At 66.8% G+C, this 27,942-nt stretch overlaps 5 protein-coding genes across 16 annotated transcripts in view; 2 read left to right on the forward strand and 3 right to left on the reverse strand.

Moving 5' to 3' along the window:
* Nucleotides 1-2,762: 2,762 nt before the first annotated feature.
* Nucleotides 2,763-6,364, forward strand: JSRP1 (junctional sarcoplasmic reticulum protein 1). The gene is made up of 7 exons (XM_004777996.3): nucleotides 2,763-2,817; nucleotides 3,702-3,860; nucleotides 4,242-4,279; nucleotides 4,439-4,559; nucleotides 4,924-5,079; nucleotides 5,633-5,721; nucleotides 5,828-6,364. Exons 2-7 carry the CDS (start codon nucleotides 3,746-3,748, stop codon nucleotides 6,272-6,274), a joined length of 966 nt encoding a protein of 321 aa, XP_004778053.3. The 5' UTR covers nucleotides 2,763-2,817; nucleotides 3,702-3,745; the 3' UTR covers nucleotides 6,275-6,364.
* Nucleotides 6,365-6,559: 195 nt separating this feature from the next.
* AMH (anti-Mullerian hormone) lies at nucleotides 6,560-10,069 on the reverse strand. The gene is made up of 5 exons (XM_004778161.3): nucleotides 8,983-10,069; nucleotides 8,320-8,462; nucleotides 7,842-7,950; nucleotides 7,594-7,753; nucleotides 6,560-7,511 (listed from the first exon to the last, which is right to left on the reverse strand). Exons 1-5 carry the CDS (start codon nucleotides 9,395-9,397, stop codon nucleotides 6,626-6,628), a joined length of 1,713 nt encoding a protein of 570 aa, XP_004778218.2. The 5' UTR covers nucleotides 9,398-10,069; the 3' UTR covers nucleotides 6,560-6,625.
* A 90-nt stretch (nucleotides 10,070-10,159) lies between these two features.
* Nucleotides 10,160-19,849, reverse strand: SF3A2 (splicing factor 3a subunit 2). Of its 4 annotated transcripts, XM_045087295.1 has the most exons (11): nucleotides 19,746-19,801; nucleotides 18,695-18,826; nucleotides 16,231-16,338; nucleotides 15,816-15,964; nucleotides 14,463-14,534; nucleotides 13,414-13,460; nucleotides 12,863-12,972; nucleotides 11,802-11,851; nucleotides 11,584-11,724; nucleotides 11,138-11,206; nucleotides 10,160-11,041 (listed from the first exon to the last, which is right to left on the reverse strand). In XM_045087295.1, exons 4-11 carry the CDS (start codon nucleotides 15,939-15,941, stop codon nucleotides 10,283-10,285), a joined length of 1,374 nt encoding a protein of 457 aa, XP_044943230.1. In that variant the 5' UTR covers nucleotides 15,942-15,964; nucleotides 16,231-16,338; nucleotides 18,695-18,826; nucleotides 19,746-19,801; the 3' UTR covers nucleotides 10,160-10,282. The 4 variants fall into 4 exon arrangements, with proteins under 4 accessions (XP_044943230.1, XP_044943227.1, XP_044943231.1 ...); XM_045087292.1 differs by lacking the exon at nucleotides 18,695-18,826 and having other exon boundaries at nucleotides 19,746-19,849; XM_045087296.1 differs by lacking the exons at nucleotides 18,695-18,826; nucleotides 19,746-19,801 and adding an exon at nucleotides 16,781-18,656.
* Nucleotides 19,850-19,990: 141 nt separating this feature from the next.
* On the forward strand, nucleotides 19,991-22,442 carry PLEKHJ1 (pleckstrin homology domain containing J1). The gene is made up of 6 exons (XM_045087309.1): nucleotides 19,991-20,418; nucleotides 20,507-20,574; nucleotides 20,759-20,825; nucleotides 21,566-21,656; nucleotides 21,734-21,797; nucleotides 21,896-22,442. The coding sequence occupies exons 1-6, from the start codon at nucleotides 20,325-20,327 to the stop codon at nucleotides 21,959-21,961; spliced, it is 450 nt and encodes a 149-aa protein (XP_044943244.1). The 5' UTR covers nucleotides 19,991-20,324; the 3' UTR covers nucleotides 21,962-22,442.
* Nucleotides 22,443-22,989: 547 nt separating this feature from the next.
* DOT1L (DOT1 like histone lysine methyltransferase) overlaps nucleotides 22,990-27,942 on the reverse strand; it is a 57,564-nt gene continuing 52,611 nt past the window's right edge. For 5 of the 9 annotated variants that reach the window (XM_045087252.1, XM_045087245.1, XM_045087240.1 and 2 more), the window contains one exon: nucleotides 22,990-27,606. In XM_045087252.1, coding sequence (XP_044943187.1) covers nucleotides 27,095-27,606 — 512 coding nt within the window. In that variant the 3' untranslated portion in view covers nucleotides 22,990-27,094. The remainder of the gene's footprint in view (nucleotides 27,607-27,942) is intronic. The other 4 variants (XM_045087267.1, XM_045087260.1, XM_045087241.1 and 1 more) reach the window with 3 other exon arrangements.

Here is a 27,942-nt window from a genome sequence, read left to right on the forward strand (position 1 = left end):
CCAAGGGGCCAGATGACCCGGAGGCTTATCTCCAGCCGGCAAAATGTTCTTATCTCCTTTTTGTTTTCCCCGTTCCGGCTCCGGGACACGCCCAGGGTGGCGCGTGTCCCCGCGGAGGTTTCGTGATAGAATGAAAACAGTCCCCAGGAGGACGTCTGAAGGCGAGGACGCAGCTGTGTGGACCCTGCCCCGCGGGGCCCTCTCCTGTGTGTTCACCAAGAGTTATCTTCATTTCTCTAGAATTTCTGTCACTGAACACGAGCCTGGCGGGCTTGGTCCGTGGAGCACGCCGCTCGTCGACATGGGGTTGTGTTTGAGACCCATGTTGGACGTAGAAATAACTTAAAAAGAAACATATAGGGGCGCCTGGGTGGCTTCGTGGGTTAAGCCTCTGCCTTCGGCTTAGGTCAGGATCCCAGGGTCCTGGGATCGAGCCCCGCATCAGGCTCTCTGCTCAGCAGGGAGCCTGCTTCCTTCTCTCTCTCTGCCTGCCTCTCTGCCTGCTTGTGATCTCTGTCTGTCAAATAAATAAGTAAAATCTTAAAAAAAAAAAAAGAAAGAAAAGAAAGAAACGTATAAAGCCAAGAGAGTGCACGTTCGCTGAGGACACTAGACATACACGGGCCTGTATCTCACCAGATCTTTGCTTTTTTTTTTCTCTAAAGATTTTATTTACTTTTTTTTTTTTTTTTTAGATTTTTTTTTATTTATTCGTTTGACAGGCAGAGATCACAAGTAGGCAGAGAGGCAGGCAGAGAGAGAGGAAGGGAAGCAGGCTCCCTGCTAAGCAGAGAGCCCGATGTGGGACTCGATCCCAGGACCCTGAGATCACGACCTGAGCCGAAGGCAGTGGCTTAACCCACTGAGCCACCCAGGTGCCCCAGATTTTATTTACTTATTTATTTGACACAGAGAGAGAGACACAGCGAGAGAGGGAGCACAAGCTGGGGAAGAGGGAGAGGGAGAAGCAGGCTTCCCGCTGAGCAGGGAGCCCGATGCGGGGCTCGATCCCAGGACCCCAGGATCATGACCTGAGTGGAAGGCAGAGGCTTAACGACTGAGCCCCCCAGGCACCCCTGATGTATTTATTTATTTGAGAGAGAGAGAGAGTGTCGACGCACACATGAGCGGGCGGGGGGTGGGCAGAGGGAGAGAAAACTTCAAGCAGACGCCCTGCTGAGCGCAGAGCCTGGTTCGGGGCTCGATCCCACAACCCTGAGAACAGGACCTGGGCTGACACCAAGAGTCAGGACACTGAGCCACTCAGGTCCCCTAGAATTTATTGTTATGTAACCTTGGGTTATCTTCACACATTTTAATATTCCCGGTGACCAGCCTGGTCCGGAAGGTCTCGTAAAGCCGGTGTTAGGAAGGGAAAGGCCGGATGCACCAGCCGTTTGCCCGCCCGTGTACACAGCAACGTGACCCGCACCCAGGGTCCGTCCACAGCCACAGACGGACACACGCGGCGCGGTCCATCCTCACGCAGGAACACGGTCCAGCCTCAGATGGGGGGGGGGACCCTGACTCCTGCCATGACGCGGAGGGACCCCAAGGACACGGGGCTCCGCGAGTGCGGCCAGACCAGAAGGACCCGTCCCGCGGGACCCCACTCCCAGGAGGGACCCAGAGGAGTCTCGTCCACACAGAGAGGACAGGGTGGGAGTCGGGGCTGGGTCCGGGGTGGGGAGTCTGTGCTTTGTGGGGACAGAGTCTCCTTGGGGGGTATGGAAGGTTCTGGAGACGGAGGGTGGCTGCAGGACGAGGGAGTGTGCTTCCCGCCGCTGAGCCGTGCGCTCGGAAGAGAAAAATGGTGTGGTTCATGTTATGTGGATTTACCACAATAAAAAAAAATTAATGCATAAAAATCCAACGATGAACGAAATATTGACATTTTATATTTTCTAAAGACAGGATCTGACACTGGGCTTGAGGGGCAGTGCCCCCCACTCCCCCTACTGCTCCCAGCCCTGTTGGATGCCAAGGAACAGATAACACAGCGTGTCCCCCGCATGTGGGAGCGTCCCTTAGCTGCGGGCAGGACCGAGGTCCCCACGCGCAGCCCCAGAGACGGACCACGAGCCCACGGCGTGCAGGGAGGGAACCGGACACAGGAGGCCACACGGGGTGTGAGTCCACGCGTGTGACACGTCCAGACCAGGCTCCTCCACAGACGGGAAGGGGGCTTCATGGGGGCTGGGGGCCAGGGGGGGGGGCTGGGGGAGGGGTTGGTGAAAGGGGAGGGGGTTACTTTCCGGTGACAGAATGTTCTGGAGCAGCACAGCCGTGCTGCTGGCTATGGAGTGGTCTTGAATTCGGGTTCTAGAGGAGGAAACAGGCTTCTCCCATGGGGCCCCCCCTCAGGCTCCGGGTCCCACGGGCCACCCCTGGCTGCTCCGGGAGCTTGTACCCCGTTGGCTTCACCACAGGGGAGCCCGGCCCACGCTTCGTGGCTCATAGGCGGCTGACCGGATTTGAGGGAGAAAGCAAGGTGACCCTTTGTGCTGTCCTCACCTCCCGGACTTGCTTCTCTGAGGCTCAGGGACAGGAAGCAAGCCGCCCAGGTCACTGTGGCCAGCGGGGCAGTGGCTCTGTGCTGGAGCGGGGGTGGGGGTCACCCTCTGGCCCAGGCTCAGTCCTGCGGCAAGGGTGGAGGCCTCCCCAGCCACTATCCCCCGCCACCCTCCTCCCCTTCCCGCCACCGCCCGCCCCGCGGATTGGCCCACGCCCCGGCCTCCGCACACCTGTCGCCGTCTGTCTTGGGGCCACGCTCCTCGGGCTCCATCTGTCCAGCGGGCTCACTGTGGCGGCCGTGGAGTAAGTGGGGCAGGGGGAGGCCTGGGCCGGGGAACGGTCCCTTGTGTCTGGGGAGGGCATCTCTGAGGTCCACGGGAACCCCCAGCTCTTGTGACTGCCCCCCTACATGCCTAAGGGCACCTGCCCGTTGCCCATTTGGGCCCCTCGCTCAGAGGCCTGCTCCGGCCCCAGGGGAAGGGTCACTCTTCTGACCAGAGACGGCAGAACATGCTAACGCTGGCAGCCAGGGCCACCGGGGGGCCCAAAACAGGGCTGTGGGGAGCCGGCTCAGCTGGGTGTGACCACAGGCTGCCTACGACCTCTGGCGGATGGCTCTCTCTGGAGACTCAGTTTCCCCATCTGTCCTATGGGAGTGGGGGTCATGGGAGGAGGCTGGGGCCCCAGCGCTGGGATCAGGAAGCCCCTGGGGGCCCCCGCCTGTCCTGGCCGGAGTGAGGCCCGTCCTGGGGGGGGCTACAGCCTGAGCTTCTGGATTTAGGGGCCAGGGTCTGGGACGGTTCAAAGACCCGGGAGTGAAAGTCCGGGAGGGGCCTGGAGGCACATCTGCCTGTTCCCCAGGCCTCGGCACTGGGTAAAAATAGTGTCTGGTCTCAGAGAACCTGAGCCGACCCTGGGGCCAAGGGTTCTGGTCTGGGCGGTCTTAGCTCATCTGTGTGTGACCTTGGGTGGGTCCCAGCCCTCTCAGGGGCCCCAGCAACCTCCGCACCTCAGGGAGGGGTCCCAGCACAGGGAGGGGGCGGGGTGGGGTGGGGGCGCTGGGCCACGCCCACCCCACCGTGACTTATGTACAATTACGTACAAGGGGTGCCCCCAGGTCAGGCGCAGCCCACAGCAGGGGCTCAGCCAATGCAAGACACGTCTGATGCAAGACGCCTCCTCTCCAGCCGCTGTCCCCCAACTCCCAAGGATCCCAGGGTCAGACATCTCCATGACGACCAGGGCCCTGCAGGAGCTGGATGGAGGCCTGGGCAGCTGCCCAGGCGAGGACCTCTCCATGCTGGCCGACCCCTGCCCTGAGCAGCCCCAGGAAGGCAGGGCTCGAGGTACCCACAGGGGCTCGGGCAGGACGGAGCCCCGCCCCCGGCCACCAGCTGAGCCGGGTGGCTAAATGGTCAGCGGGTGGCTAACTGGCAGACCCAGGACTAAGACTCCCACGTTGGGCCAGCTCCAACTCTGCTCCTTGTCTTCAACCCGTGTCCATTCGTGCCTTGGGGGATATGTAAGGAGCCCCAGAGATACAGGTCAGAGGCCGCCAGCGAAGTGCCGCGTGGCCTTTGGGCAGGACTGCCTCTGAGCCCATTTGCTTTCCAATCTGTGGAATGGGAGGGATCCCGCACCCCTGGCCCCGCTGAGCCCCGCGGGGGGGGGGTGTGTGTGCCTGGGGGGCTCTCACAACCTTGACTCTCCCCCTTTTCCTCCCATAGCGACGCCCAGGCTGGCCGACTCTAGCAGCTGGCCCCATGTGAGTAGCCGGGGTCCTGGGGTTACCGCCTGGCATGTCCCTGGAGTCAGGGACGTGCTGCCCAGAGGGATGGCTCTCTCCGGCCCATGGGAAGGGTTCGGGTTCCCTTGGAGGAAAGAAGGGGAAGAAACAGCCCGGGCCACTCATGGCTTCTCATAGGTTTCTCAAGCGGAGGGCAGCCCTCCAGGCAGTGTGGATGCCAGGCCCAAGAAGACAGAAAAGGAGCCTGTGGCCAAAGTGGCCCCAGGTCCCGGGAAAGAGAGGCTGAAAGCAGGAGCAAGTAGGTTTGCGGAAGGCAGGGGTGAGGTGGGGGAGTGGGTATGGCCCAGCAAGCCGGGGGGGGGGGGTCGGGGGAGGCCCTGGGCTGGGTCCTTGGATCTGGGGGGAGGGGAACAGGGTGCAGTGGGGCTGCTGGCTGTCTTCCGTCCCGTGTCACCAGCCCTAACTAACAGGGCTGGAAGCCTCGCGAATTCGTGATGACACAACGTGAGGCGCTCCTGGGCTTCAGCGGGCACCTTCTAGAGCATCCCCCACATCCCAGTGAGGCTCTGACGCACGCGCGGCTTCATCCCCCGCCCGGGGCCTCAGGCAGGGTGGGCAGAGCCCCATGGGGCCGCGCCCAGCCCACCCCTTGCTCCCCGCAGCAAAGGCACAGGCCTCGCCACCCCCGCAACGGCTGCCGCCACCCCCGGCTCCGGCCCTGAGTGATGAGCTGCCCTGGGGAGACCTGTCCCTCAACAAGTGTCTGGTGCTGGCCTCATTCGTGGCGCTGCTGGGGTCAGCCTTCCAGCTGTGCCGTGGTGAGCCTGGGCGCAGGCCCTCCCCGGGAAGCTCACGTGCTCCCAAGGGTTGGGCTGGTACCTCCCCTCCCGAGGCAGGGTGTCTTCTATACCTGACTCCCCCCTCCGGGGGGTCCCCTTCTCCCTGGCATGGTCTCTGCGAGGGGTCCTCGGTCCCCCAAGCGCCCCACCTTGTGCACCCCCGTTCAGCCACTGACCTTGCGGGCCCTCCCTCTGTGCTGGCTCGGGGAGAAAGTGCCTCCTCCTCCGGGGGCCCTTCCTCTCCCAGATTGTATCTCAGCACACCTGTCTCCTCCGTGGGTGAGCAGGTCCTTGCCCCCCAGGACTGGCCCTATGAGCCCCCTTTGGGGGGTATGTGCCAGGGAGCTCCCACAGCCCACGGAGGTACGGGGCCTGCCCTTTTGCAACTGGCACGAGGGAGAGGTGGAGGGAAGGGGGCGCTGCAGCCCCGGAGGTCAGGAGGGCAGACAGGGCTCCAGGGGGGAGGGCTGGGCGGCGGGTTTGGTCTGCAGCTCCCGCCTCCCCGCCTGGGCTGACTCCGCTCCCCTCCAAGATGCTGTGGCTGGGGAAGCGGACGTCCCTGCGCCTGTCCCTGAGCCATGGGTACCGCCCAGCTCAGCCCCGGAGCCAGCAGCAGCCCCGGTAAGCGCTTCCGTTGAGTGACCGTGGGCGGCCGGGGGAAGGTGCCTGGACCCCGCGCTGGGCAGGTGTGCGCTGACCCCAGCGCCTCGCACCACCCGCCTGGCAGCTGCAGCCGAAGCCCAAGGCCTGGGCGCCCCCATTAGGACCGCCGGCACCCCAGGCGGAGGAGGAGGCGGCGGCGGCGGAGGAGGCTGAGGTTCCCGGCAGGCGGGAGGGTGCGGACAGCGCTGCTGGGGAGAAGCGCGGGCCCAAGGAGCCTCCGCGGAAGGAGAGGCCTCGCAAGGAGAGGCCGTCGAGGGAGGAGCGGCCGCGGAAGGAGAAGCCGCGGAAGGAGGAGCGGCCTCGGAAGCAGGAGAAGCCACGGGCCGCCAGGGAACCCCGAGGAGCCCTACCCCGGCGCTGGGAGGTGCGCGAAGGGGGCCACCGCCACTGGGCGCAGGACTCCCGAGACCCGGGACAGAAAAGGAGACAAGCCTGGGACTCCCTGCGGCGCCCCGACGAGGACCGGCCTCCAGGCCGCCAGAAGCACCGGGCGGGCAAGGGGCGGGACTGAGCCAGGCCTGGGTCCCGGGACCCAATACTCGGAACCGCCCCCCTCGCCGTGCGTGGCCCCGAGGTTCAGCGAAATAAATTGAAAGCTGCAGCCCCAGGGTCGCTGGCTCCTTTGGCCTGAAGGGCCGAGAAGGGAGGCCCTCCAGCGGGCGGTGGGGGGCCGGGGTGGGGGCGGGAGTGGAGGCCGGGGGCACCGGGGATGACGCTCGCGTCCGCGCTGGGGGAGAGCGGCCAGGAGGGGCCCCCGCCTGTGCCCACGCGCACGTACACACCAGCTGGTGCTCGCTGCTCTTTATTTGGGGGGGGGGGGGTCTGCACAGACACGGGCGGGCGCCGCGGGGCCGCCTGGGGGTCACCGGCAGCCGCACTCCGTGGCCACCATGTTGGGCACGTGGTGCGCGCTGATGCGCTCCTCCGACAGGCCGATGAGCAGCTTGCCGGCGTAGGCGGTGGGCACGCAGCAGGGCGGGCGCGCCAGGGCGGCGCCGCGGGCCTGCATCTTCAGCAGCAGCACCACGTGGTTGCCGTAGCGCGGGTTGCGGTCGGACTGCGGCCAGCCGCACGCGCCCTGGCAGTTGTTGGCCTGGTACGTCTCGGGGATGAGCACGGAGCGCTCGGCGCGCAGGTCCACGCTCAACTCGCGCAGCGCGCACGGCCCGTCCGCCGCCGCGGCCCCCGCGCTGCGCTGTGCCCGCGGCGCCCCGCTCCGCTCGCGCCCCCGCCACTCGGCGCGCAGACCCTGCAGCGCTTTGAGCAGCAGCAGCGCGCGCAGCGGGCCGCCCGGGCCGCCGGGGCCGCCCGAACCCCCCGGGGCCCCGGGGCAGAGCGCGAGCAGGCGCTCCAGCAGCGGCGTGGCGGCGGGGGGCAGGCTCGGGAGCCCGCGCAGCTCGGCAGCCGCGGCCCGGAGCTCGGCGGCCACACGGTGCGCTAGGCCCGCGGCCCAGGGCCCGGACTCGGGGCTCCTAAGCGGCGCGGCGTCCCCAGCCGTGGCCGTGGCGGGAGGCGGCAGCAGCAGGAGCAGCGGCTCCTCGCCGTCGAGCAGGCGCTCCTGGGTCGCGGGGTCCGACAGGTTGACGAGGCCCTGCGGGAAGCCGGCCAGCGCGCCCAGGTCCAGGGCCAGGCGCGGCGGCGAGGCCTGGGTGGGCGGCCCCCGCAGGGCGCGCACCAGGCGCGTGAGCGTCTCCAGGAAGGGGTCTGCGCTGGGCGGCGGCTCCTCGGGCTCCTGCTCCTGAGAGGGCCTGGAAGGCGGAGCTGGGAGGCGTGAGCAGGTGCGAGGTTCTTCCCGTTCGCCCCCCTCCCCCCCGCTGGACCTGCACACACCTGGGTGGCGGGAAGGGCACTTGGTCCAGGAGGCCGCGCGCGGGCACTGGACTGGGCCCGGGCAGAGGCAGCAGGAGCAGGGCCGGGGTCTTCCGCGTGAAGCAGCGGGGGTCGGGGCCGAGCAGCAGCTCCTGCAGCTGGGCCGTGCTCAGGGGGGCACCTGGAATGGCGGCGCGACCCCGGGGCGCTCAGCGTTTGAGGAACTAGGGCAGCCCACCCTTGCCAGCTCCCCGTCTTTGAGAGCCTACCGTCTCCTTGGGGTTGCAGGGTCAGGGTGACCCCAGGGCTGTGCCAGGCCCCCGCTGGGAGCTCCACAGCCAGCAGCAGGTAGCGCGTGTCCCGGGCCCAACAAAGGTTCTGTGGAGATGGAGGCTCAGCCCAGTTGGCTGCGACGAGGGTGCCCGTTGCCCACCCAGGACGCTCGGAACCTTGTTCTGCTCGGTTAAAAACCCCATTCCCGAGATGCCCGGGGGGCTCCATTGGTGAAGCGTCTGCCTTCGGCTCAGGTCATGATCCCAGGGTCCCAGCATGGAGCCCCGCATCCCACTACCTGCCCCGCGGGGAGCCTGCTTCTCCTTCTCTCCCCAATAAACAAGTAAATAAAATCTTAAAAAACAAAACAAAACAAAACAAAACAAAACACGAATCCACCACCTCTATACCCTCTCCTCTGCTGGGCGAGGGCTCCTGGAGGCCCAGGAACTGCCCCATTGGGTGTCCTGGTACCTGGGTGCCTGGCAGCCCGGTCCCTGTGACAGAGACCTCCGGACCAGGCCCGGGGTACAGCACCAGCAGCGCCAGCTCCAGGGGACCGGCTCCTCCGGGTGGGGGCGCCTGGAACTTCAGTGTGACCGCGGGCTCCCAGCTCACTGTGGCCAGGACGGACAGGGAGGGGACGACACCTGAGGCCCTGGAGCCAGCCCCCTTCCCGCACCCGCCCTGCGTTCCTGCAGGGAGAGCCCCTGGCCCAACTGGGAGCCTTGAGGACCTGGCGGGAGAGGTCTGACACCCCAGCACGGGTCGCCCAGAGGAATGAGCGGCGGGGGGCGGGGAGTGGTGAGGCCGCTCATACTGGGCTCCCTGGGGTCTCCGCCTGGGGTTCTCACTGGGGGCCGCCCATTCCTCCAGTGGCTCCCGGGGACAGGCCAGCTCTCACAGCAGGGCCGCCTCAGCTGGACCAGCCCCTCCGTTGGGCTCCTTCCCTGGGAAGGGCGGGAAGGGGCAGGTCCGGGAGCCCAGCTTTGGGGATTTAGAGCCTCCACAGGAGCCCAAGAGCACCCGCCTCTGGGCCATGGGGGAAGCTGGGGAGGGGTCTGGTGTGGACATCTCCTTTCCAGGGGACCAGGGGCAGATCCTCCGCTCAGCAGCAGGTCACGGCCCCCCACATACCTTCCTCCAGGTGCAGCACCGCCAGCCGCCGCCCCCCGGGCTCCCCCAGCCAGGCCTGCAGCTGCCGCAGAGGGAGCAGTGCAGGCTGCCCCGCACTGGCGGTGCAGACCCCGAACGTGGCCAGGTCGCGGGGACCCCAGTGTGCCCGCTGCACAGCCTCGAGGAAGGCGTGCTCGTAGCTTCTCAGGGCCCCCACCACCCGAAGCGGGGTGCTGCTCCTGTTGCCGCTTTGGTCCAGGGTCACCAGGCACAGGGGGTCTTGTGGGCTCCCTGGCAGCCAATCCGAGTCTTGGTGGAAGATGAGCCCCTCCGTGCCCATGTCTGGCTCTCCAGGCAGGGCGGGGGCCCCGGCTCCCGGTGGGGACCCCGTCACCCACAGGACCAGGGCCAGCAGCCGGAGCAGCAGAGCCCGCATCTTGGCTGCGGGAGGGGCTGGGCGGCTCTGGCTTATATGTCCGAGGCCAGGCCAGGCTGTTTGTGCGGGAGACGGGCCCCACCTCCTCCTGGGCTGTGACCTTGGGGACCAGTGCTTGGCGCCCCAGCACGGGCCAGGGCAAGCCAGGAAGCGCTCAAAGCCTCCTCTGTTCTGACCACACTGCCTGTCTCCTCACGCTGATAGGAGGCGCAGCCTGTGACCGACTTGTCATACGTCTGTCCTTGACGAGCAGCCCCCCCCCCCCAGGCAGGAGTGGGACCAGGGGCAGGGAGTGTCGGCCCAGACTATCAGCAGCTCTGAGATCCGGGGACGGGAAGGGGGCGGGGGGGGGGCAGGCCTGGACCAGGGCAGAGAATGATGTCCCAGAGGGAAGGGCAGAAGGCTCTGCTGGGGACCCCGTGTCTCCAGTGTTCAGACCGCCAGGCAGGGGGGCCTGGGCAGCGGGTGGTCACCGGCCCAGCTGGGGCTCCCCGAGTGCTCGGTCACACTGTGGGAGGGCGGGCAGCTGCGACTCTCCCCTCCTCACAGAAGAGATCCCAGACCAGCTGCTGGCTGGGCCTGCCCTCCCCCAGCAGTGTCCCCGGGGCACAGGGACACAAAGACGAGGACGCCGACGCCCCAACCCCAAGCAGCCCCTGCGCGCAGCAGGGCAGCACAGCAGGTGTTTGCCAGCAGGACGTGGGGGCCCACGCCACGGCTCCGTGGCCCCCCAGCTGCCGACACAGCAGTCCAGTCCGGGCATCGGGGCAGACGTTTAATGAGCAGTGAGGACGTGACACGGGCCGTACAAGAGGACCGCACTCCGCTCCAACAGAGCACACAAGCACGCACCACACGGGGCTGGCCTGGAAAAGGGGCCGCTCTTCAGTTGGCTGGGGGAGGGGGCGGAATGTTCCCAGGGCCTTCGGAAGGCAGGGGAGGCCTCAGCATGGGGGGCATGGGAGTGGGGGGGTGGACCCCAGGATTTGAGGGGTGAACCCCAGGAGGCTGGGGGTGGACCCCAGGAGCTGGAGGATGGACCCCAGGAGCTGATGGGTGGACCCCAGGAGGTGGGGGGTGGACCCCAGGAGGCTGGGGGTGGATCCCTGGGGCCGGTGGGTGGACCCCAGGGGCCTGGGGGTGCACCGTAGGAGCCGGTGGATGCACCCCTGGGGCCTGGGGGTGAACCCCAGCAGATGGGGGAGGGTGGACGCCGGGAGCCGGGGGGTGGACCCCTGGGGCTGGCGGGTGGACGCCTGGAGCCGGGGGGTGGACCCCAGACGTCGGGGGGTGGACCACCGGTGCCGGGGGGTGGACCCCGGGAGCTGGGGGGTGGACCCCTGGAGCTGGGGGGTGGACCCCAGACGTTGGGGGGTGGACCCCAGGAGCTGGGGGGTGGACCCCAGGAGCTGGTGGGGGCAGCTGGGGAGGGCCCGGAGGCCCCGAGGGTGCAGGCCCGCTGGGCGGCATGGGTGGCAGAGGCAGGCCTCCCGGCGGTGGTGGGGGCAAAGCCTCCGGCAGCGGCGGCCGCGGGGGCAGACCATTCATTAGGGGGGGTGGGGGTCTCTTCACTCCCGGAGGCCCCGCAGGGAGGCTGGGCGGGGCCGGCGGCTTCTCCATCTTGAAGTGGAACTGTAGGAAAAACTGGAGGGAACGGGAGAAGCTGAGTGAGGCCTTCGGGGCCCCGGGTGAAGGGACAGGCTGGCCAGGAAAGCCATCCAAGGCCCCAGAGTGGCTCACCTGCTTGGTTTCCCGATTCCAGTGAGTCCAGAACTTGCCTTCGGCCTTATCAATCTCCCTGCTCGGCACCTGTGTCAGGAGGGGACAGAGGGCGGCCTTCAGGACCACCGCAGCCGACACGTCCAGGCCTGCAGGGACTTGCCCCTTGGCCCAGAAAAGGCCCAACTGGGACAGGATTTGGTTCTGGGGTAACAGACTAGCCCCAGTACTTGGCAAGGCCGCTGCCCTGGGGAAGGAGAGGCTCGTGCTCTCGTCTGCGGGGCCGAAGTTACGGCATCAGGTTAGGGGATCCCTGAGCAGCCTGGCCATGAGAGCCTCTTAATGCCAGGAACACCGGCCTCAGGACGCCCCCGACCCCCGGCCTCCCCCACCCGTCCCAGGCAAGCGTGTGCTGAAGGGGCACCTGGGGCACAGGCAGGAGGGCTGGGGGACCCCGCGTGCACCACCTTGAAGGCGATGGTCTCGTAGGGCTCGGCGGCCATGAGCAGGTACTGCCAGCGCCGGTCGGGCGGCTCGATCCTCTGCTCGTAGGCGGACATGAAGCGGTGGCGAGGCGTGACGCCCTCGGCGATCTCAGGGTAGTCGATCTGCAGGGACATGGCAGGTGGTAGCACCGCCCTGCGAGGGACCCTCCCCTCACGACAGGGCTCAGGCTTCAGCTCACCTGGAAGAGGAGGCTCTGCTGGCCCATCTCCGTGTCCCTCTGCTTGGTCACTGCAACACACGAGGCTCTCAAGTCCCAGCCACCTTGTCCTACCCGAAGCCAAGGCAGCAGCGGAGTAGCCCATGGACGGGGGACAGGACACCAGGGGACCTGTACTTGGGTGGCTACTGCTCAGTGCTAGGAGAGTCCCTGCCTGAGACCACAGGGAAGGGAGTGGGCAGGAGCTCCAGACCGGGCACGCTGTGCACGGGCAGCTGGCGAGGTCTGTACCCTGGTTGCTGGGAGGTGCCCTCTGCGCGAGAGGTCTGCAGCCAAGCCGCGGGTGGCCATGTGCCCACCTCCGGGTCGCTCTCCGTACAGCCCCGAGGCACGCCACACCCACGCCCCTTAAGCTCTCGACTGTCCCTGCTTTACTCGGGATGACAGATGCCCTATTATGGCTGGAAGACCTTTGGTAGACGCCCCCCCAAGGATTCTGTCATCGTGGCCTTCGCTTATAACGCAGACCTGCGCCCAGGCCTTTGCACTGCTGTGTCCTCCCTGGAAAGCCAGTCGCGCACACGGTTTCCACTTTTAGGCGAGACGCCTGCCTGAGAGCTTTCTTCTCTCCCCTCCTGCCGCCTGGGACAGTCCCCTGCCTCCCGACCCAGCGCTTCTCCAACGTCCCAGCCGGAGAATCAGGGACCCTCCTCTCCGCCCAAACGATCCACTGCGTGAGCAGTTTCTTAATGTGGACCCTCCCCCCTCCAAGGTCAAAGGAAAGGGACCTGTGAGCCCCTCGTCCATGACCACCATCCCCACAAGGACTGTTAACAATCCCCAGCTCCGCAAACGCCAGCAGAAGCCAAGGGAAGCCCTGACACCGTGACTCGGCGGGCTGAGGAAGCTCTCAGGGAAGGCGGGGCTCACAGTGCCCGGGGACCAAAGGGAGAGGGAGGGCCCCTGCCCCGAAGGGAGCCGCAGTCTCCCTGGGGCTCAAGGACGGGCTGGGGGCCGGGGCCAGGGGCTCGTTCCCACCCAGCGCCGGCCGCGGGCCAGAGCACACGCCTAGACAGAATCACCTTTGTAGCCGGGGCGCCCAATCTTCACAAACTTCTTCACCTCCACCTTGACCTTCTCGGGCGCCGGCTGGGCGGGGGCCTCCTTGGCCTCCTTGGCGGCTCGCCGGGCCCTGCAGGTGGGACGGACGCGGCGCTGGGACCCTCCACCCAGGCCGCCAAGGCCACAGGCCCAAGTGCTGGGAGTCGTCCAACTCCCACACTGACCTTGGAGTCTGTCTGAGAGCCCAGGGACATGGGGTGTTGGCTGGGGGTCCTGGGGTTGCATGAACTGGGGACGGGACAGGCCCGGGGACAGTCCCACTGCCCCTTACTAGGGCATCTTCGGGGAACCCTCGCTGCTTTCCTCTCGTGTCCCGGAAGCCTCCCGCTCAAGCAAGCTCGGTCAGCTCAACCGCTGCGGACAGAGCTGCTCCCACTCCCCTGGCGTCCCCCCAGCAGCCCCGAGGCACGGCCGGGCTGGCTCAAGACCATCTCACACTGGAGACTCGGGTGATGCCTTGTGTGCCTCGGAGGCTGGGCCCCGGGCACTGGACGGGGTCTGGGGCACTCACAGGTTGGTCTGATGCTTCTTCCCCTGGGTGTGCGCCAGGTAGCTCCCCTGCAGCGGGAAAAGCACACGGACAACTCAGGACAAGGCGTGTGGAGTGGGCCGAGAGGAGCCACCGGCCTCCATCCACCGGCTGCCACCGAACGGACAAGCTCTCGGGGCTTACACCACGTGGAAGGAAGTGCACATAGAGCCCGAGAGTGAGTCTGTGAGCGTCAGAGGTCACGGCCTGTGGAACACGGAGAGTCTCGCCGCCTGCCCCGGTGGGGGGCTCAGCGGACCGGGCTGGAGGAGAAGAGCACCGGGCGCCAGCCAGCGGACGAGTGAACTTGCCCCGTGACCCTGTGCGTCCATTCTGACCACAGCCCGGGGCACCCCTCTTCAGAGAGCAGGACGGACTCTACGGGTTTCTGGACCAGCACAGGGACACTGGGCCATGACTGGGGACGTCTGTGGTCCTCGTGACAGGGGGACGCTGCTCAGCAACCCCCAGAGAACGGCCGGCTCTGAGGGAGCCGCGCCCGAGGGAACAGACGCTGACGTGCGCGACCGGCCCGCTCAGCGCTCCGGGTGCACAAGCACAAGGCCGCGGACAAGGACGACCCACATCTACCCGTTACTGAGCCAGGGCCCCGCGAGCACCCGTTAGACCATCCCTGGGAGGACCTCGGGGTCGCTCAGAGAAGCGAGCCGCGCCCACACTGACGAGTCCCCGACAGGTAGATCTGAGCATCCGGGGGGACACCTGCCGTGCCTGCAGGCTGGCACTCACGGGGATCCCCGACGGCATTCAAGGATCCTCCCGCGTGGGCCGGACGCAGCCCTGTACGCCCTGGGCAGCGGCGGGCTCTGGGGGCACAGACGGTGAGCAAGCCGACCTGAGCCCCACCGCCTCCGCCACGCTCTGAGTGACATCCCAGCCCTAACGGGCAGCGCGGTGGGACAGATGGGAGCGGCGGGACCTGCCGGAGCCCAGACGGGCAGCACCCCGCGGGGGCCGGGGCGGGGGAGCAGCAGGGCCCTGCCCGAGCAGAGAAGGCGCAGAGAACGCACCTCGTTGTTGTGCAGGGTCAGACACAGCTTGCACTCGTACGAGCCCAGGTGGTTCTTCATGAAGTACGGGTCCTGCACGGAGACACGCTGTCAGCAATCGCGCCCCGCGGTCCACGCCGCGGTGAAGAGCCAAAGCCTCCCCTCTGGCCGGCAGAGAGGGCGCCTACTCTCCCCCATGCAGGCGTCCTGAGGACAGAGGACTAGCGGTGGCGTATCCTGAATGCCGTTGGGGACGCTTGCAGGCGCTGCAGGCGTCCCCCTGGACACTCAGGTCCAGCTGTCGGGGACTCGTCGGTGTGGGCGCGGCTCGCTTCTCTGAGCGACCCCGAGATCCTCCCAGGGACCTCGCAGCCCAGGGCCCCGCAGGGTCCTCTGCCCGAGGCAGCGCTGTGGGACCGGCTGGGATCCCGCGGGCACAGGCCACCTGGCAGGGCTGGGGGCCCCCGTGCCAGTTCCCGGCCCCACCTGTGAGGGCGGTTCCCGGCCCGGAAGATGGCAGAGGCGAGACGGCACTGCCGGGCGGCTGCCTCCGCAGAGACGGGGGGGGGGGGGGTGGGGGGGGGGGGGGCGGGGGGGGCGAACGGGTTAAATCAAAGGCCCGTGGAGGCCCTGGTCGGTGCGCGCGGGCTCCCAGGCCGGACGGGGACCTTCCATAAACCCAGGCCGCAGGGTGGGCGCTTCTGGCCCCAGGCACAGAGCAGACCAGCTGGGGTTTGACTCCGACCTCCGCCGCCCACTGGCCGTGTCATCCTCCACAAGGACGGTCCTGCCTTGCCTCCTCGGAAGGACAGTGACAGACCTGATCCTGGGGGTGGGGCTCACCACAGGTCAGAGAGGAAACACACACTGGCTGCGGGGCGCGCCCAGCCGACTCTGCCCCCAGGCCACACTGGCGATGTCTGGGCACAGCTGTGGTCCTCACAACTGGGATGCTGCCCGGCTGCCAACAGCGCCCCAAACGTCCAGAGTGCCGGGGGGCAGACCCTGGGCCCCCCCAGCAGTGGACACCCAAGTGAAACGGGGCCCTGTGCTGCTTACTGCCGACACATCAGAACTCTGCGACGCTGTCCTGGCCCTCACCACTGGCAGGTCTCACCGCTCTGGGGAGTCGGACAAAAGCAACCCTCCGTGCAGTCACGGCCCCTGAACAGCGAGTGGTCTGTGGGGTGCCTAACTGGAGCTGCTCTAGGTCAAGTTCCCTCAACTGCAGATCAGGACCCCAAGGCCAAGAAAGCTGGGCAGCAGGGTCAAGGGTATACGGAACTTGGCTCTGCTGACAGAAGAAGGGGGAGGGGCCCCGAGCCCGAGGGAGCAGGGGGGAGCTGCCTGCCCGCTGCCCAAGGCTCAACCCACCTTGTTGATGTCGATGGTCTCCAGGGCCAGCTGCCGGAGGCGCTCCCTGCGGTCTCGGTTGCTCTCCGAGGAGGAGGCCACGCCTCCGCTCCCCGTCTTGCCCCCGGGGCGATGCTGGAAGTCCATGGTGACGGTTTAGGTAGAGGGACCTGCAGGACCAAAGGGGAGGCGGTGAGAGCGCAGGACACGGCCCGGCAGACGGGTCAGCTTCCTCCTCCCCACGTATCTTCCAGGAGACAAAGGGCCCACGGTGGCCCAAGGACACACAAACCCGGAATAAGGGTGAGCGAGGACGGGCGGTGTGTCTGTGAGTGCCTGGGGGGGGAGAAGCCACCGCAGCCCGAGAAGTGTCCGTGCTCAGAGCCCCAGCGCGGCAGCAGGGAGGCGGCGGCCAGGTTCTCCCACCAAGTCTCACCTCCGTCAGGAAGCCTTCCCGGACCGCCCACACGCGGTGCGCACTCCTCTGAACTCCTGCTCGTCTACACTCACTTCTTCCAAGCTCAATCCGACCTCCGTGGCTCACCTGTGAATTTGCTACATTTACCGACCCGCACCTTCGGCCGAACGCTCAAGAGATTCAAGACCTCCCTGGGGCCAAGGCAGGCTCTCCCGGGACCTAAAGCCCACTGGCTGCAGCTGACCACTGTGCTTCCCTCGCTCTCTCCGACTCAGGTCAGACCCACCCTCCCGAACCTCCCTCTGGCCTCCGAACACTGTCACTCTTGACTTGGCCAAAGTCAGCTCCAGGCCCCTGGCTTAAACCCACAGTACCTTGTGTCTGCAGAGGTCAGCCCATGGGAATGGGCCCAGGAGCGAATATGACCTCACAAAGATGTCCCCATTTGAATCCCCAAAACCCAAGAATATAGAACCATAAATGGCAAAAAGAACCTTGCAGGGACGGGCAATTCAAGGCCCCTGAGATGGGGGTGACCCTGGGTTCCCGGGGCGCCCAGCGTCCTCACCAGGTCCTCACGAGAGGGAGGCAGAGGGCGGGGGTCCCAGAGACGGGCAGACCCGGCGCTGCTGGCAGGAAGGATGGAGGGGGCCGCGGGCCAGGCAAGGGCAGGAGCCGGGTCTCCCTGGGCCCCGGGGGAAAACAACTCTCCAGTTTATACTTAGAAATGCAGCGTTGAATGATTCATATGCTTGTTTCAGAGAAAAAGAGCGACAGGACAGAGAAGCGGAGGGGTGGGAAGAGTCTCCAGCAGCCCCACACCGAGCGCAGAGCCGCGGGCAGGGCTCCACTGCACCGCCCGGACCACGCCACCTGAGGCGAAATCAAGAGTCCAACACTCAGCCGACTGGGCCACCCAGGTGCCCTCTTTTATACTTCCGACCTCCAGGACCGCACAGTAAGAACTATGTCCTGGGAACCATGGGCTTTGTGGCGCCGGTGCCGGCGGCCCAGCTCCGCGGAGGGCCTGCAGCGTGGCTCTCAGAGCTGCCCCCAGCTCCGCAGGAATCTAGATCTCTCTCTGGCTCAGTCCCGACGCCCTCACACCTGGGAACCTGCAAAACGACCCCGATGGCTGCCAAATCCGCAATCAGACCCCTGATGGCACTAGAGGCTTCACACCGTCCGCCCAGAGCCGCCCAGCTCTCGTCTCGGGAGACAGAGCGTGAGACCAGCACCACCAACCGGGCGAGCCCTCCGCGGGAGAGAACGCCGCGTCTGGAAAGGAGGAGACGCTACACCTGGGGGTCCCGGCCAGGCACACCCGTGTGTCCCCCGGAGCGCCGCGGTTCCCGCCGCCAGTCCCAGCCACGGGCTCATCGGGGGAGGCCGAGCACCCGACCCGCAGGAGACACGCAGTTTCCGGGTGAAGTGACGGAAGCTGCCGCGGGAGAGGCAGAGGGACAGGGACACCCCCGCCCCCTCGCCTCCGCCGGCAACACAGATGCACAGCGGGATCAGGGGCCGGGGAGGTCTCCGGCCCACAGGTCCCGAGTGCCTCACAGACCTCTGTGGAGACGACACCCACGTCTCAAGGCCATTACAGGAGGGCGCCGGCCTGAACAGCGGAAACCGAGCGCTTGTGGGGGTGCGAGTGCGCTCGGGTCGTCGGCAGCCAGGCGACAGGTGGACAAAGGCCAGCGCAGCCATCACCAGCGGCACGTCGGGAGGCTTCCTTGCGCAGACCAAGGAGGCGGTTCCCAAAAGGAAGACAAAGGTAGTGTGTGCTCCCCGGTTCAGCCGGGCTGGGCTGGGGGGGGGGGGGGACGGGGACGGGACAGGACAGCTCCAGAAGCCGCCCTCACTTCCTGTCCCCTACTGTACTGGCGACTCCAGAACACCCCGTGCAGGTGCGACTTGGAAGGCGACGATGATAACAAAGCCCCCGCGAGGAGCCCAGTTCCTTCCTGAGCCGCGGATGCGCCCCTCGCGTGCTGGGGAACAGGCACCAGGGCCTGTGCAGAGAGTGACGGGCTCAGAACGGCAACACTGAACTGGCGACCCCGTTGGAAGGAACCCAGTAAGCTGCCAGCTGCTCGAAGCCCACTGCCCACAGCAGCCCCGTCCCCCCAGGAGAGCCCAAGCGCCCGCGAGCAGCTGCGTGGGCAGGCCGGGGTCACTCTCAGAAGAACCGGAACGAAGGGCCCCTCCACTCGCAGGGGCAGGGCCAGTGGGAGGGAGTCAGACTCGGGGAGTGGAAGGCGGGGGACGCTGGAAAGCGGGAATTCCGTCAGAACCTGCCCTTCCCCGACGCCCCGCCCAGAAGGTCCAGCTGGAGGGCTCCGGCCCAGCCCAGGGGCCAGCCAGAGCGCCCCAGACGGTTCACTCAGACACCAGACACGCACGGCTGGGGTCGGCGACGACCCGGCTCACGAGGTGAGACGCTGGGACCTCGCACGCACACACGCAGACCTCCACGTACCCCCTCCACGGGGCAAGTTACAGCCGCGAAGCAGAACGGCAGCCAGAGGTCAGCACGGCCAGTTACACCCGGGAAGACAGGACCCCACGGGGGCCGAAGGTGAGGGCTGGAGTCGATCCGAGTCCAACAAGCCTTTCCGGAGGGAGAACAAAACCGGGAAACAAAAGGCACAGCAGAACCCAGATGAGCTTCCAGAGCGAGAACAGCAAAAAGCGTGGAAGCACCCAGAGACCCGGGAGCGGCCCCCAAAGGGTCCGGGCGCGGAGCTGAGCCCTCTCCTCGCTGAGAGACGTGGTCCCGCCAACGGAGCAAGCAGGGAAGCTCGCCGCACCGGGAAGCGCCCCGTTTCTAGCGAGAAAGAAAACGGCCAGGAGCGAGGAGCCGGCCACCGGGAGGGAGTCCGCCGTCTCCCCAGAGCGCTCCGGGGCCGCGCACCCCGTTCCCAGTTTCCCGGCGGTTCCCCCGACCTCGGTGCTGCGGGGGCGCAGGAAACCAAGGCCGCGCGGTCCCCGACCCCAAAGCCGCCGCGGCCCCGCCGGACGGCCAGCTGAGCACAGAAGCGGCCTCGGGTGCGCACGGACGGCTCCGAGAGGCCGGTCGGCTGCCCCCCGCCCCCCGAGCGGGGGCCCCTGCGGGGGCGTGTCCGCGGGGACGGCGGGGACCAGAGGCCCAGGAAGCACTCGATCTGCTCCGGACCACGAAGAGTGCGGGGCGCCGGGGGCGGGCCCAGCCCCGGCCCCGGCCCCGGCCCCGGGGTCGAGCCCCGCGCGCGGCTCCCCGCTCGGCCGGCGGCTGTCCTCCCTCCCGCTCTCGCGCCCTCCGGAACGACAAGATCCTCCCGACGCAGCCGAGCAGGGACACAGCGGCCGCGACGCCGACAGGCTCGGCGCGGGACCCCGGCCCGAGGCCCACCCGCCGCCGCCCAGCCCCCGCCAGCTCCCGGCGCCGAAGCGCCGCGGCCCGGCCCCGCCGGCCTCTCAACCCCAGTCCGCTGCGGTCCCGGGAAGCCAGAGCCCCGCGGCCGCCGCCCCCAGCCCGCGCCGCTCCTCACCCCGCGCTGCTTCCCGCTCCGCGCCCGCCGCGGCCACGAATACGTTATGCGCACGCGCCCCGCGCGCTAGGGAAGCACTTCCGGGGGCCAACGGGCTGGGGGTGGGGACGGTCTCCCGAGTGCGCATGCTCGCTCTGCCTGAAGCGCCGGAGGCGCGAGGAAAAGGGGCGGGGCTGACGAGCGCCGAACTCGAAGTGCGCGTGCGCACCAGGCCCTCAACGCCTAACGCGCTGGGTCCGGTCTCACCGGCTCCCACTCGTCGGTAAAGAGCGCCACCAATCGTGAGGGGACCTTCCTCTGTTCCCACCCCGGATCCAGCTTATTTCATGCTTATCTACGAGGATCTTGTGTGTCCTCTAGTATGGCGTGCGCTCCCCGCGGACTTCGCGTAGCGCCAAGGGTCCCCTGGACACCAGCGCCTCCCGTCGGCGACCCGCAGAATGCGTGGCTCGGGGACGCGCAAGCGCAGTGGCTGCGGCAGCGCTTCCGGGACGGCGCTGTGCGACTTTTTTGGCGCGAGTGGCGACGGCGGCCGGGAGGGCGCGGTCCGCGCTCCGCGGTGTGGGTCCCGGCAGCGCCATGCGCTACAACGAGAAGGAGCTGCAGGCGCTGTCCCGGCAGCCGGCCGAGCTGGCGGCCGAGCTGGGCATGCGGGGTCCCAAGAAAGGCAGCGGTGAGCGGGCCGGGGCGCCGGGCCGGGCGGGCCGGGCGGGCGGGACTGGGCGGCCGCGAGCCCGAATGAGCCCGCCCTGTGCCCGCAGTGCTGAAAAGGCGGCTTGTGAAGCTGGTGGTCAACTTCCTCTTCTACTTCCGGACGGACGAGGCCGAGGTGGGCCTGCGGGCGGGGGTCGGGAGCCGAGGGTCGGGGCCGGGGGCCGTGGCCCGGCGGGGGGCGGGGCCGGGTCGCGGCCGGCGGGGCGGGGCCGGGGCCGAGCTGGGGCCCGGGGGCGGGGCGTGTCGGGGTCCCCGCGGAGGCCCGCCACCACCCCGCCCCCGCCCCCCTCTGCCCGCAGCCCGTCGGAGCCCTGCTGCTGGAGCGCTGCAGAGTCACCCAGGAGGAGCCCAGCGGCTTCTCCATCAGTGAGTGCCCGGCCCTGCCCTGCACCTCCCGGGCCCTGCCCTGCACCTCCCGGGCCCCGCCGCGGTGTCCGTCGGCCTGGAGCGAAGTCCACTGCCTCCGGCGGCCGGAGGGCGGGCCCGGCTCTTCCCCTGGGGCGCAACCCCTTTCTAGCTGCAGCCGCAGTTCTGCTAGAACGGTCGCTCTTGCTGGGGAGTCCTGCACTGTCCGGGGTCCTGCGGAGGATCCCCCCGGGGTCGTCTTGAGAGCAGCGGAGTCGGCCGATTTTCTGGTGTGGCGCTCAAAGGAGAGAAACGTGTGCTCGGCCCGTCCAGGAGGGCACAAGTTCTACAACAGGGTGTCTGCAGGGGTGGTTCCTTGCCAGAGGACGCTTCCCCAGGCCATCCTGGCTCCTGGGGGTCGCCAGCAGTCCAAGGGGCTCTTTGCCTTTGTGGAGTCATTCCTGGTGGGATCAGGGTTGGTGCCCACCTGCTCCCAATTGATCTTCTCTGAGTCGTTGCACCGGTAATGGTCCTGCATGCAGGTAGGGCCGCAGTTTTAGGCTCTAGGGGTTAGGACTTGAACGTAGGGACTTGAGGACACAGTTCAGTCCTCCGCACGGCTGTTGGGAAGGAATGAGCCTGGCCTAGGACAGGACGAGGGGACGCTTGGACAGAGGTAACAGGAAGCCAAGGCCCGTGGCGGGTGCTGGGTGGGGTGGGGGGGCAGTGAGCGGGAACGGACGGGGCTGCTCCCTCTGCAGGCTTCCTGGAGGACCCCGAGAGGAAGTATCACTTCGCCTGCGGCAGCGAGGCACAGTGTCAGGAGTGGATGGGAGCTCTGCGGCGAGCCAGGTGGGGTGTGGGCCTGCCTGGGCGGCCGGGGCGGGGCACAGCAGGGCTCTGTGAGCACGTGCCACTTGCTCCCCCAGCTACGAGTTCATGCGGAGGAGCCTCATATTCTACAGAAACGAGATCCAGAAGATGACTGGCAAGGTGCGCGGAGGATCTGGGGGCCAGGGGTGGGAGCCAGGTGTGGGGGCGGGGCAGGGCCCTCTGGGGCCTGGGCTCATGCGGTCCCTTCACCCACACAGGACCCCCTGGAGCAGTTCGGCATATCTGAGGAGGCCAGGTTCCAGCTGGGTGGCTTGAAGGCCTGAGTCTGGAACAAGCTCTCCCCATCCTCTCCGCGCCCTGGGTTTCTCGGTCAAGCCCGGATTTCCTGCTGCAGGCGCTTGGCTTAAAGACTTCAAAAGTCCAAGATTGGTGGGGGTGGGCAGGGGCGGGTTGGAGAAGTAACCCAGTAACACGCCACCCCCGACCTGGACTGGTTTGGCACCTGTTGGGTGCTCCATGCTGCTACCGGGGGACACGTGTCCACTCCTAGAAGCTGCGGCCAGCCCCTCGGGTCCATCCCTCTGGGGCCTGGCAGCTGCTGAGGCTGGTATCGCCCTTCTGCCCTGTGCAGGCCGAATGTACGTAGCTAGACAATGCTGTGAAGGACGTGGGGGGCCGCGCCTCTCGGAGCCACTGTGAATTCTGCCGCTGGGCAGCCCTGGCCGATGCCTCTGGGCGGAGCAGGACGCCTTCGCTCCCAGGCCAGTGTGGTTGTTGTACTCAAATAAAGGGACCTCTTTTCCACGTGGGATGGTGCTGCGGTGAATGCGGGAGGGGCTGCTGCCCGGAGGTGGAGTGAGGCAGGGCTGTTCCAGGAGAGGACAGAGACCTCGAATCAGATCAGGGAGAGGCACGGAGTCTGGGACTTTGCTTGGTCGGTGGCCCATGGGGCCTGTGGCACTGACTAGGCTCTAGGAGAGAACAGAAGGGTGGTCTGATTGAACCCAAAGATGATCTATGAACCCAGTTCCTAGGCCTCCCCTTGAGTACAGGCACGACTCTGGAAAGGGTTCTACAAATGTTGGAGTCCTAAATCCATTTGTTAAAAAAAAAACACCGCATGAAAGGTATCCTGGTGGGCCTGACCTAATCAGGTGTGCATGCAGGAGGGGCTGGGCCTCCCTGAGGTGGGTAGGTGCTGTGGGCCTTGGTCCCATGACCGCCTGAAGGAGCTTGCCAGGCTCCTGCTGGGAGTCCTTGTCCTCCCGGCCGGGGAGTGGGGAGCGTGGCTGCTGGCCCTCGGGCCTCTCCCTGCATCCCAATCAGAAAGAAACGCTGCGAGCAGACCAGCTTCAAGTGGAAACAAGTATTTTATTACAGCGTCTAGAGGTGGAAACGCAGAATGCATTGGCGATCTCTTAGAAGAGGGTCAAGCCAGGCCAGTACCCCCAACTGAAACACAGTCTACCAGAAACACAAGAGCAAAGCCCCGTCAGAGTTACAAATCAAGGTCAAGAGACGTGGGAGACAAACCAGTGTGGCTGGACCGTGGGAATGGGGGCGGGTGGGTGGGGACAGAGGGGCACGTGAGCCTTGGAGAAATCACAGTCCATAGCTGCAGGGCCTGGCCAGCTGCCCGGGAAGGCCGTGTTCATGGTTAGGTTTTCCTGAGCAGAGCCACCTACGACCCGCAGACTTCCCTGAAGTGGCCCGTGGTCAGCGGCAGCCCCGGGGCTCTGCGCCCCCGTGTGCCACCTGCCTCACACCAGGGACCGTGTCTGCACACGAGCGTCTGTGCTGGGAGACTCCGTACGGCACGTCTGCAGGAGGCCCCCCGGAGGTGACGTGCCGTGTGCCTGGACAGGGCTGCTCTGTTCTACCCCGGGGACTCCTGTGTGACCTCTGCCATCAACCCTGTATCTTTTCACGGAGCCCTGTGCGCCTGATGGGGGTGGGGAGCAAACACTGCCCTGTCCTGGGGGGCAGAGGTTGGGGTTCACAGGGGCGAGGCACAGCACCTTCATGCGCCGGGAGCACCAACCAGAGGGTGGGAGCCAGGGCGGCCAGTTACGGAAGGACGGGCCAGTTCAAGAACCCATCATGAGCACCATCTTCTGCCTCAACTATTGCTCTGGGCCACCCCCAGGACAGGCAGGAAAGCAGAGCTGTGGCAGGCCCCTGCCTGGGCGAACCAGGGAGCCCGCCGACGGCCAGACCTGCGCCGCACAGATCAGTCTGCTTCAGAAGCAGCTGCGGGCAGGAAAGGGCCCTGCAATGACCCTCTTTGGCCCGCATGTCTCAAGGCATCTGCCTGCCCCTCCGGAGAGTGGGGATCAGGAGGAAGCAGGGCCAGGCTGGCCCGGTGCGCTGACCCTCCCCAGGCAGGAGCTCAGGGCCCACCCACGATGCACAGCCCACCTCTGGGAAGAGGCAAGTTCCCGGTGTTCCTTGGTGGATGCAAGCACCTGAGAACAGGGCTCCTACCTCACCAGCTCAGCCCTTCCTAAAGCACCCATCTTGGGGTCCAGGGCCCCCTGCCAGGACCTTGGCTGACATTCGCCCTTCCAGGGACCTGGGGACTTCTGGACACACCCTTTTGAAGACTGTGCACAGACATGACACTGGTCAGACTGCTACGCTGGAGGGGCTGGAGAACCCTGCTGGCACCTTCTGGAAGCATCCTGGCTCTGCCCTGGCGGGTGAATGCGGCGAGGGGCACTCACTACCCAGCACCTTCCCTCCCAGGCACCGTCACAGAGGCTGCAGGGCGGGTGGGGCGGCAGCGGAGCAGCTCGGAAGGGCCAGAGGGCCTTGGGCAGGGCGCAGGGCCGAGCACTCCGCCCCAGGAACCACGGGCACGCAGTCAGGGGCGGGGCGCCGGTCCTGGGCCCGTGCCACTGTGTGCACTTGAATAAATAGAAAGGTTTTCCCCTCACTTTTTTCTTCTTTAGTTTACTGTGCATTATACAATCTAAAAATATATGAGTCAAGTCTATGAAATTTATAAATTTTTATCACATCTCTATAAAATACTGTCACTCCTCAGTGTGACTCTCTTCTGTACAGACAGCCCAGGCCCCCTTGACTGCCCAGCGCCCGTGCCGGGAGCTCACCGCACGCTCCAGCGTACCGCGGTGGGAGCCCGAGCCGAGTCAAACCAGTAAATGCACTTGCTGCACTGGGCCCGCTGCCGCCGGGGGTCGGGTACCAGCCCTTCCTCAAGCACCACTCAGAACGGGGCCGCGCACAACCGGGGAGGCTCTGACCGGGCCTGCGCCTGCGCCCGCCGTCCGTTCCTATGCCAAAGGCCCGACGCCAGGCCCGAGCGGCCGCCAGTCTGCAGGAGCCGTTCACAGTGATGGGGCGGGGGCGGGCGCCCCCTCGGGGACAGGGCCTCTTCTGAGGAATGTCACGACAGAACCAGCCACCTTCTGCCTGGAGACGGCCGTGCCTTTGGTATAGGAAGAGCGGCGGGAATAAATAGGGCAGGCGCCTCGTGGCCTGGTTTGGCGTTGGTCAACCTCCAGTCAGCACCAAGAAGGCGAGCAGGCCGAGGCCCGCGTGGAGATAGCACCGGGACGGCGGCCGGCGCGGCGGCGGTCGGGCCTCCGGGACGTCGGTAGGTAGGTCCTCTCACACACAGTACTTACACTTCTCAACGGGTCGCCTTACGACTTCGGTGGAGTAAAATAAGTCAGAGTTGTTTATACTTTTTAAAAAACGATAAATACTTTATCTAAAACTATCGACAGCATGAGCCGCGGCCGGGCCCCAGCGCCTCTGTGGGTCTGCACAGCGCGGATTCACAGTAGAGCCTCGTCCCTGTCTGCGGTCCGTCCTCGCCGTCCTGGGGCCACCGGCCGGGCCAGCCTTGCATAGGTCTCGCGGTTGAGGTAGAAATCCTAGTTACCTGCGGAGACCCGCGGGAGGAAAGGCAGCACAGCGTCAGCGTCCCACGCAGGGGAGCCCGGACCTTCCCCCAGGCCAGGGAACCAAAGCCTCCTACAGACAGACGGACGGATGGTCGGACAGAACATGGTCGCTGCAGGCCCCGCCTCTCCTGGTCCACCAGAGGCAGCAGGTCCCCGTCCTCCTGTCTGCCCCCACCAGGAGCCTGGGCACCAAGGCCCTCCCTGGCCACATGCCAGGCCCTGCTCGCAGTCCAGCCCACGGAGACCTCCCGTGACAGCCACGGGGCAGGGGAACACAAGGCGGCGGTCCGCCGTGGGCCAGGCCCAGGAGCCTGACGCGCACCAGCTTCCACACGCACACCTCGGAGCTCTTCAAAACCAGTCCCGGCCGCACACCTTCTCTGATGGCGTGAGACCCCCCGCGCGCACCAAAGCCGCTCTGCCTTCTGGGCTTTTCCGAGAGGACTGTGGCACAGCCTTTCCCCAGATCTCAGGGAAGGCTGTCCACCGACCTGCGCCCTGACCGGGAGGCCATCGGACACCAGCGGTCCCATGCCTGTTTGCACGTAAACACGCGGCAGACGGCGGAGGACGGCCCGGCCCCAGTGCCCTATTAGCGCCGGGCTTCCTTTCCTTGAGTCCTTGGCCCCAGGGACGTCCCCAGGGACGCCAAGCAGCAGCTACCAGGGCGGCCGAACCGGGCCTCACTCTCTCACGCCTACACGCGGCCAGCGAAGGCACGGACCAAAACCCCTGGAAGGCCTCATGCCGACCGTCCACCCGCTTCCAAAGACCGGCCCTTCCTAAGCTGCCTGCACCGACTCCATGCACGGCCAAGCACGGGCCGCGCCCCCGCGAGCGGCAGGACCTGTGCATCACAACAAGGCTGTCCCTCAGCAGCCGGCCCCACGCAGCCCTGCGCCTGCTGGCTTCCGGGGCCTGCGCGGGGGCCTCAAGCTTGGGAGCCCGAGGCACGAGCACCGAGTTTGGACAACCCTCCACACGTGGTCTTTTCTTAAAGCCCTAATGGTGCATTCAGGGAGACAGGCCTGCGGGGGAGCCCTGGCGCAGACCAAGGGCAAAGCTGAGCTCTGAGCTGCCCTGGGGGGCCCCGGTCCCCCGTGGCCACAGACATGAAGCCTGAGGGCAACGATCGCAGGCTCCATCCAGCTAGACGGGCCAGGCTACGGGCCTCCTCCACCTCCTTCCAGCCACCTCTGCTGGGCAGGGCCCCAGGCGCGCTTGCCATAAAGGGTTGGGCCAGGTGGCAGAAGCCGGCCATCCCCTGGAGCCCCACAGTGGCTGCTCAGCCGCCCGGGAGGCCAGAACGCACGGCCAGCCCTGTCCAGCCGCCCAGCTTCCCTGGCCTCCCTGCGCTGTCTTTCCTTGCACTCTCAGAACCAACCGAGGCAGAACAGCCTGGGTCCCCTGGGCCCCTCCACTCTCTGCGGAAGGAAGGACAGATAGTTCAGGGTCTCGTACGGGCCCCGTGGTTGGGCTCTAGCCTTACCTTACAGAATACGAACGGCTAGCTAAGCAAGGTCTTTATCTCGGCTTAACCCCCGCAAGGCGCGCGGCATACGGAGGCGGCATGCCAAGGGAAACCCACACGGCAGACGGCCCCGTGGAGCCGGCCTGCGGGATCACGGGCGCAGCCTGGGCCAGGGCCAGCCCGGGCAGGGGCTGGTGGTGCACCGTGAAGGAGGGGCGGGGGGCCTTGTGCGGGAGGGAGGTGAGCTTGATGGACAGAGAGGCGTTAGCAGGCTGCAGAGAGGCGGCAGAGGAGGCGGGTAAGAAAGCCTGGTTAGCCGGGAGGGACGCGAGGTTCTGCAGAAGCACGGGCTCAGAGTTAGCCGGGAGCAGCGCAGGGGCAGGAGGCAAGGCAGCGTTAGGGGGTGGGGGTGCGGGGAGGGCGGGCTGCCCCTGCGGGGGCGGGGGCGGGGCCACCGCCTGCAGCGCGGTTAAGCCCAGCGTGCCGCTGCGACACGCGGCCCCGCTGCCGAAACTGGCTCCAAACGGATGGGCGGAGGCGGAAGGCACCGCGTGGTTAAAGACACCTGCAAACAGGAGAGAAAAACTCAGCTTCAACAGGTGGGCCGTGTCCGGCCAAGCGCAGAGAGACACAACAACGGGGAAGCAGGTAGCGGCCGCAGCTCCTTGGGCGTCGCGAGGGCAGGGGCAAAGCAGCAAGCAGCAGGGCGCGGGTGGCCAGGTGCGACTCCCCTGCAGGCCGGTGCTGGGCCACGCCCCCTGCGGGCACGCCCCCCGGGCTCCCAGCCCGGGACCCGCCTGCGCCCAGCAAGGAGCCGGCCGCAGAGGCCCGGGCCCCCCCTCCACGGTGCCCCCACACAGCAGCTGCTGTGGCCCCTCGCTCTGGCCCAGCGACAGCCCCC

This window comes from Mustela putorius, unplaced genomic scaffold (assembly GCF_011764305.1).
Source record: "Mustela putorius furo isolate JIRA1106 unplaced genomic scaffold, ASM1176430v1.1 tig00000095_pilon_pilon_pilon, whole genome shotgun sequence".
Classification (NCBI taxonomy): Eukaryota; Metazoa; Chordata; class Mammalia; order Carnivora; family Mustelidae; genus Mustela; species Mustela putorius.

Excerpts from the sequence above, each read along its gene's own strand:
- JSRP1 (XM_004777996.3), top strand. The coding sequence starts at position 3,746 with ATGACGACCAGGGCCCTGCAGGAGCTGGATGGAGGCCTGGGCAGCTGC. Across the intron at positions 4,560-4,923 it reads GAGGCTGAAAGCAGGAGCAA|CAAAGGCACAGGCCTCGCCA; the intron begins GTAGGTTTGCGG and ends TGCTCCCCGCAG. Across the intron at positions 5,080-5,632 it reads AGCCTTCCAGCTGTGCCGTG|ATGCTGTGGCTGGGGAAGCG; the intron begins GTGAGCCTGGGC and ends CTCCCCTCCAAG.
- AMH (XM_004778161.3), bottom strand. The coding sequence starts at position 9,397 with ATGCGGGCTCTGCTGCTCCGGCTGCTGGCCCTGGTCCTGTGGGTGACG. Across the intron at positions 8,463-8,982 it reads GGTGCTGCACCTGGAGGAAG|TGAGCTGGGAGCCCGCGGTC; the intron begins GTATGTGGGGGG and ends TCCTGGCCACAG. Across the intron at positions 7,512-7,593 it reads GTGCCCTTCCCGCCACCCAG|GCCCTCTCAGGAGCAGGAGC; the intron begins GTGTGTGCAGGT and ends TCCGCCTTCCAG.
- SF3A2 (XM_045087292.1), bottom strand. The coding sequence starts at position 15,941 with ATGGACTTCCAGCATCGCCCCGGGGGCAAGACGGGGAGCGGAGGCGTG. Across the intron at positions 11,852-12,862 it reads TGGGCGCCCCGGCTACAAAG|TGACCAAGCAGAGGGACACG; the intron begins GTGATTCTGTCT and ends CGTGTGTTGCAG. Across the intron at positions 11,042-11,137 it reads GGAATCGGGAAACCAAGCAG|TTTTTCCTACAGTTCCACTT; the intron begins GTGAGCCACTCT and ends CGTTCCCTCCAG.
- PLEKHJ1 (XM_045087309.1), top strand. The coding sequence starts at position 20,325 with ATGCGCTACAACGAGAAGGAGCTGCAGGCGCTGTCCCGGCAGCCGGCC. Across the intron at positions 20,419-20,506 it reads GGGTCCCAAGAAAGGCAGCG|TGCTGAAAAGGCGGCTTGTG; the intron begins GTGAGCGGGCCG and ends CTGTGCCCGCAG. Across the intron at positions 21,657-21,733 it reads GGAGCTCTGCGGCGAGCCAG|CTACGAGTTCATGCGGAGGA; the intron begins GTGGGGTGTGGG and ends TTGCTCCCCCAG.